This window comes from Arachis ipaensis, chromosome B10 (assembly GCF_000816755.2).
Source record: "Arachis ipaensis cultivar K30076 chromosome B10, Araip1.1, whole genome shotgun sequence".
In the NCBI taxonomy this organism is placed as follows: domain Eukaryota; kingdom Viridiplantae; phylum Streptophyta; class Magnoliopsida; order Fabales; family Fabaceae; genus Arachis; species Arachis ipaensis.
The window spans coordinates 130,146,868-130,154,355 of NC_029794.2; the positions used below are offsets into that span (position 1 = coordinate 130,146,868).

Sequence of the window (7,488 nt, forward strand, 5' to 3'; positions counted from 1 at the left end):
GCCAAAACAAAATTAAAAAAAAAATTTATAAAAGACAAAATAAATATAATACAAAAAAAATTCCTTATTATGAGAAAAAAAATATTATAAAAAATTTCATAAAAATCCTAAAGAAAAATCCAAGTCCTTTAATAAGAAAAAACAAGTAACATGTTGGAAATGTAAAAAATAGGGTATTTATGCTAATAAATGAATAACGGAATAAAAGATAAATAAAATAGAAAATAAAGAAATTAAACTAGCTTTGGCAGCTTTATTAATCAATTCAGAATTCGAAGAAGAATCACTTTATGAAAACTTTTCTGAATTTAAAAATTACTTTATACAACAATTAGACCTTATGTCATCAGAAGAAGAAACCTCAGAAGAAAACAGCAAAAAAGATGAGTAGAATCAATGTTTAGGAATAGGATTATGTAATTGTAAAATTATGAAAAAAAAACTGTAAATGTTCTAACAAAAGAACAAACTTATACCTTAATAAATATAACTGACAAATTAGAAGATACACCTCTAAGAGAGAAGATACACCTCTAAGAGACGAATTTATAAATCAGCTAACAGAACTATTAAGAAAGAAGAAAAAAGTAAGGATGAAATAAAAGTGACAAAAATAAAAGAAATTTATAACTGGTTTAAAAACTCACAAGAAGAGGTCTCCCTTAACTCCCTAAGAGAAGAAATAAAAATTTTAAAAAGAGAAATTTCAAAATTAAAACAACAAAATATTAATGTAAATTATAAATTGCTAAAAATTAAAGGAGAAAATCTAATAAAAATCCAAAAACTATAAAAAAAGCGTACTAGTAATATAGAAGGAACTAGTAATATAATAATTCCAGAAAATTATATTAACATGAGTCCAGAAAATTACATAAATATACTAACCCTATTAGTAAATCAAAAGTGGTACACTAATGTAACCATAATGATAAGAGAAGAAAAGTATGATTTTGTAGCCTATGGTGTAACACCCACTACAAAAAAATACGTCTATTGCCACACTTTTAGCTTTTAAAAGGGTCACATCTGCTAGCGTGGCGGTTGCTCTATCGCCACCTTTTTTGTGATTTATCGCCATGCTTCTTTTGCCATGCTTTTTATATATTGCCACACTTAAAAGCGTAGCCATTGTGAGATATAGTCACGCTTTAAAAATGTGGCGATAACGAGAGATACGGCCACGCTTTAAAAGCGTGAAAATGGTCTTGTCAAATTAAAAAAAAAAATTCCCATTTTCTGACTTTATCTTCATCGCTGCACAATATAAATTTTTAGTCATTTTTTATTACCAAACCTATAAATATAATATGCAATTTTTATTACAAGACAAATTAAACAATAACTTCACAAAAGCATATAAATAATCAAATGACCAAATGCATCATCTCCATATATTAGTCCCACTGAAAAAGAAAACACTAGGACACTCTATATGGATAAAAGAACAGAATGAATTAAAGAGTTTAAAATTGCAAGTCACATTATATATAATGAATTCTATGCTTGTCCTCTACCAACTAACGACAAAAATGAAACTCTTTAAATAGTACAAAATGTCGTCACCCAATTCACGAGTAATTTCCATAACCCTCATGCATTGTTTTCTTCTACGTCTCCATTTTCGCCACCTTTGGTAGCCGCAGCAGCCATCAGCTCATCAGCTCATCAAAGTCTCCATTTTCGCCACCTTCCGTAGCCGCAATAGCCATCAGCTCATCAAAGTTTGCAGTCTTTCCAACTCCCAAACAATCTTTTACATTATACCTTTTGTACGTCTCTTTTTCATAGTTTGCATTAAGACGAGATGTTGCTTGAATGATCTCCTCCAAGTTCTTCAGCGATTCCGTACTTTCTATCTTTGCAATGACAGAAATATCGCTGCATTGATAAGGCCGAGTTTAGCACATTCCACATTGTATGAAAGTCAAAAACTAAACAGTGGATGAGGCAATGAGAGCACATTGCACGTGCACGCAGACATAAACAATCTTCTACCTACTTGGTGTAACTTCACAAAAATGCGATATCCTATTCTAACAGAGACAGTCTAAAAATCCTTGTTTCTGTCCAAGCTTTGCATTAATTTTATACACCCATAAATAAAATCACTCTCTCTTTTAGTTGAACAACTGTAATATTCAATTACATAGACAGAATAAATCCCGCACATGTTTGATATTAAAATATGCAGATACACACTGATATTACTAACAAGATTCCTCAATCACCTCAAACCTAACCATTCCTCCATCAACTACAAGTTCATCACCCACTCTAACATCTGGTAGATCATATTTTAGAAGGAATGAACTAACAACTTCAGCAGCAGTTGACAAATAAAACCAGAAACACAATTTGAATTTTGTATTTTGAATGAAGGTTATTTACCATTGTGGAAGTATAATATGATAATTATTTAATAATACTGCAAAATAGCTCAAGAAAAGCTTCCAACAATTGTCCAGAAAAAGCAGTCCAAGAGATTAAGGGTGCATTTCTCTAAGACTAAGTTGATTAAAAAGTGATATCTTCTAACTAAAAAAACTAATAACTATAATAAAAAAATTCCAAAAGAACAATAATGTTTTTGAAACAATTGACAACTGAGTTGCTCTTATTTAAACTAAAATAAATAAATAAATAAATAACACGTAATGATAAGCAGTGATTAGTTGTCACCAACAGCTGGATTTGATAATAATTAAGTTATAGATGTAGTAGCAGTAGTGTAATTTAATTATAGTTAGGGAGTGGGGTTAGGTGATGGTGGATAAAATAAATAATTACCAAATCTCCAACGAGCTTGAACAAGAGCGATGTCAGGGTTGCCAATCAAGAAAGGAACCACTCTACGGAGGAAATCAGGCTCAGGCCTGAAATCAGCATCGAAGATGCCACGTACTCACAGTGCTTCACGTAGCTACGTTTTAGACCTTCTTTGAGTGCACCCACTTTGTACCCCGTTCTGTTCTCTCTTATTTGGTACGTTATGTTTATCCCTTTGCTCGCCCATCTCTGACATTCCATTTCCACCATTTGCTACAAATCAACACAAACAAAACAAATTAATTAATTCCACTTCTTAATCCCTCACTGCACAATTAAAATATATGCACTTTAACCACGGGACGTAGAATCATCTAGGATTTGGATCACGAGATGGTCAGCAGGCCAAGAAAGATTACAAGCTGCTCCAATGGAAACCTTGTACTATGAATAATAATAATCAAATAAAAACATGGTGTTAAATAAATAAAATGACAAAAATGAAATAAGTATCAACTCAATTTTCTTCTCATCAAACTTAGTACTATGAATCAAGCAACTCAATTTTGAGATTTCAATTAGTTCATGCAAATAAAAGAGCTCATTAGGTCAAATGCAGATGAACCAAGCGGTGCTGGAGAAAATTAAAGAAAGTAAAAGCATTAATAAGAGAGTTACATATATATAGGTACCATTGAATCAGTGGATTTCTGGTTCATGCGATACTCCTCAAGCTTTTGTCGCTCTTGAGAGAAGTTCTGCAAATACGGGAAGAAGGCACCTGAGGCTAAGATTGGAACACAGAGTTAGGTAGCAGCAGCAAAGCAAAAGCAGATAAGCTATTCAATCAATCAGTTCATAATTTCTTATAAATATAAATCAAGCTGGAGCATTAACAGCTTCTCATATCAGATTAAATTGTTCTAGTATGATTTTCAAATGAAAAAAATATGCAATCCATGAATTACCTTTTTCAATGATTTGGAGTGCTTATAGCTAAAGAACCACACTCAGCAATGATCTTGTTCTGCATAAACAAAAAAAAAAAGGAACAAAACTTAGCTGCACAAATGAACCAATTAACCCCTTTAGATTTAACTACTATAATGACAGCAAAAGAACCACGTTCGACATTATTATATGAGGCTCAAACAATTATCATTAAACTTCTCTAACTACTTACGAACTGAAGAATCGGAGAATAAGCAACATAAACAAAGAAGCACAAATGAATTTTGTTCAGATGAGAAGCCAAACCTTGCTAGTAACCTTGTTCTTCGGGAACTTGACGGTACCTGCGGTTCTCTCCTTCCATCGGTTCCCTTCCTTGTCAAATCCACAAAACTTCGATTTTCTAAAATCAATTGGAAAAGAGTAATAACAATTAAAAGCACAGATTTATTGTAATATTCAAAATAAATGATTAAATGATGATCGAAGATTTACTCAACAGCGGCGACGGCGACCACACTGACGGCTCCCTCTCGCGCGTCCCCCTCCTCCGCGACGGCAACGGTTCTCGCGGCTCCCTCATCGGCAACCAGGAAGCACGACGGTGACTGGCGCGACGGGAGCAGCTCCTCTTTCCCCTCCTCGGCGACGGCGAAGAGCGAAGCTCCTCCAGCTGCGGCGACGCATTTGGTGACGGCTCCTCCTCTCTCATCGTCGCACACACTCTCTCTCTCTCTTGGGTTTGACTCGACAGCGGCGGTAGGCTGGTCTTCGACGGAGCTGGCAGCAAGGTGGCGTCTCCTTCCTCGAGCTCTCTTCTTAGGCGGGTATATATGACAGCTCAAATGATGACGAAATAGATCTGGCAAAACTTTTAACCCAAGTCGCAAGTAAAAAAACCGTTTGCAATGATCTAAAAGGAAAAGCAATTATCCAAACCAAATTACCCTAATCGATTGAGCAAACTCAGCCCCCAAATACCCAATTAAAACCACAATTCACATACATTTCAAAATAATTTTTTATCTGTTATTTTGATGGAAGCAGAATTCTTGGAAAAATCACCTTTTAAGGTAATCTCTAAGGCTTTTTTCCAAGGATTTTAGTTTAGACCAACAACCACAAATAAAACTAGACAATTTTATAAATTTATACTAGTGGATTCAGATTCAATCTTGGTAAAATACTACAAAGATCCCAAAGACTCCACCAACACAACTCATTCAACAATTCTGATATTAAAAGTACTTACCCTATCCAATTGAAAAAAATCCAAATAATATCAAAAAAATTTTCCAACTTTTTGACCGATAGGATATTCTTATTGGGAGTATGTGGACGCTTAGACAAGAGCAATTTGGTTCCAAAATAGACATTTTTGGCTCATCTACTTCAAAAGAAATACCAACTACCACTTTTTAAATTGGTTTACTCAGTGGTGGGACTATTTTGGCCCATTACCAGATATTCTACCCCCACCTGCCGACGAAGGGTTTAAAGTTGTCACCAAAAAGTTTGATCAACAGAAAATACGTGTCCCTGCAGATCTCAAATTCTTCTCTACATTTGCACTGGCATGGGTGTTCTCATGGCAATATAGATACGGCAAGCAGGAGCACCAAAGATACTTTCGATGCTTCAAAGGAATGTCTATGTTAAATTGTGGTCTCAATTCGATGCAACCATGACTCATCCAGACATAGTCAAAAAATGGTTCAACAAACACCCTAAGTTTGTCAAGCCATTTGACTAAGAAAAGTTAGTATTTCTCAATCAAAAAGTCCAAACTACAGCAGCTCTAGCAGGAGCCCAATCCAAAATATCACTAGCAAAACACCTCCAGCAGATCATGCAGATGATCGAAGAAGAAAAAGAAGATAAACAAGACCCTCATTATTTGGCAGAATATTCAAGTGACTATAATCAAAACGAAGATGATTGCTTTGGCATCAATTTAGGAGAGGATTAGATAATTATATGTAATTTTAGGTAACTATATGTAAATTCATGAAGATAAAAACGTATCAACTTGTATTGTAAAAATAGTACCAGTTATGTTAACATGTACTGTAGAAATAGTTAAATCTAGGTCTTTAAAAGAAAACCTTAGTAACATTTTGAGGCAGAATTTTTAAAAACAAAAGAATAGAGAGAGAAGTTAGAGAGAGTGGCTTTGAGATCCTTTGTAAGCCTCTCCAAGTTTTCTTCAATAAACAATTTTCAGTTCTTCATTTTCCTATTTTTAACTTAAAGTTCATGCATCTGTATATGTGTGCGGACTACCGCCACATCTAACTTCAAGTTAATAGTCAAAATTGATCGAGTTCAGTAGTCCGCACATATATACAGATACGGAAACTTTAAGTTAAAAATAGAGTTAATAGTCAAAATTGTCCCAGAAAGATACCCCTTCTCCATTTTCGTCCTTGAAAGATAAAATTAATCAAAAGCGTCTCCGAAAGTTACTCACGTTGATCGAGTTCGTCCTTCCGTCATCTCAGTTGCTGAGGTGTCTAACGTTTGCTAAGCTAGAACGTTAAGTGCCAGCGTGGCATAGACCAAAATGACGTAGTGTCAATCCTCCACCCCCAAATCAATGGAACGACGTCGTTTATGGTCTAGAGTGGGATATTCAAACGTTCTTCCTATCACCTCCTCTCATAACAACCCTCTTCAACTTTCGCTCCAAAACCTATCGTCTTCACTCTACTCTGGGACTCTCTGCCCTGAGACACCTGCCTTTGATTAGAACCTCGTTGTGTACTTGATGATTTCTGTGTGTATCGACACTTGTGGAGGAGTTGGCGCTACAACATTGGAAAGTTGGAGGAGTTCGCGGAGAATTTACGCCGTTGGAGGAAGGAACAGTAACTGCCATAGGGTAAGATTTTTTAATTTTTTTTGACAGTTTTTGTTGATTTTGCAATGTTGGTGTGCATTGGTTTATGTTGACGTAGTTTTAAGAACCATTTAGTAAGACTAGGGTTCGGATTAGGAAGAACATGTTCTGTAAGCGGTTGCTATTAGGGGTTTACATGCAGTTGTTAGGCTGAAGTTGTTTCATATTTTGTTGTTGACTAAATTTATTTGATTTTTGCTTTTGTAGATGGAAGGTCTTCCTATGACGTTTGTATTTCACCATGGTGGGAAGTTTAAAAAGGATAAAGGTGAAAATCTATACTATGAGCCGGATCACACAGAGGTGTTAATGGGAGTTGAAGGTGACACACTTGATGTGTTCTTTGTGAAGGGTTACTATAAGGAACTGGGATATGCTGAGGCTAGGGAATGTTGGTGGAAACATCACTCTCAACCCACCAAGTTACCATCCCACCCAAAAGCATGCTCTGAATCCACGAAGGCCTCAGCTGATAGTAGCAGATTATCCTCTCAGCCCTCAAAATTGCCTTCTCAGTCCACTAAATTGCCTACCCAGCCCACTAAGCAACCCCTTCAGCCCACTAAGGAGCCCACTAAGCCCACTAGACCATCATCTAAGTCCACTAGACCATCATCTAAACTCACTAGACCATCATTTCAGCCCACCAAAAAGTCACATCACCCTGTTGAGACTCTATCACAGCCCAAAAAACCCTATAGTCAGCCTACCAAGCCTACCCCTACTCCACCTCAGACCAAAGAAAAGACCAAGGTCACTACCACCACAAGAGCTGGAAGGCATGTGAAGACATTAGAGGTTGAAGAAGACAGTGACTCTTATGACTCCTATGAGAGTGCTGAGGATAGCCTTTACAAACCTCCAAAGGT

The 7,488-nt window shown here is 35.9% G+C and overlaps 1 protein-coding gene across 11 annotated transcripts; it reads right to left on the reverse strand.

Annotated features, from left to right (window-relative positions):
* On the reverse strand, nucleotides 1,347-5,109 carry LOC107624225. Of its 11 annotated transcripts, none has more exons than XR_002355469.1 (7): nucleotides 4,973-5,109; nucleotides 4,216-4,591; nucleotides 4,027-4,123; nucleotides 3,738-3,796; nucleotides 3,462-3,556; nucleotides 2,791-3,042; nucleotides 1,347-1,881 (listed from the first exon to the last, which is right to left on the reverse strand). XR_002355469.1 is itself a non-coding variant. In XM_016326705.2 (4 exons), the coding sequence occupies exons 1-3, from the start codon at nucleotides 4,430-4,432 to the stop codon at nucleotides 3,743-3,745; spliced, it is 363 nt and encodes a 120-aa protein (XP_016182191.1). In that variant the 5' UTR covers nucleotides 4,433-4,948; the 3' UTR covers nucleotides 3,544-3,556; nucleotides 3,738-3,742. The 11 variants fall into 11 exon arrangements, 2 of the variants coding, with proteins under 2 accessions (XP_016182191.1, XP_020969089.1); XR_002355471.1 differs by having other exon boundaries at nucleotides 4,216-4,582; nucleotides 4,973-4,990; XR_002355473.1 differs by lacking the exon at nucleotides 4,973-5,109 and adding an exon at nucleotides 3,120-3,213 and having other exon boundaries at nucleotides 4,216-4,953.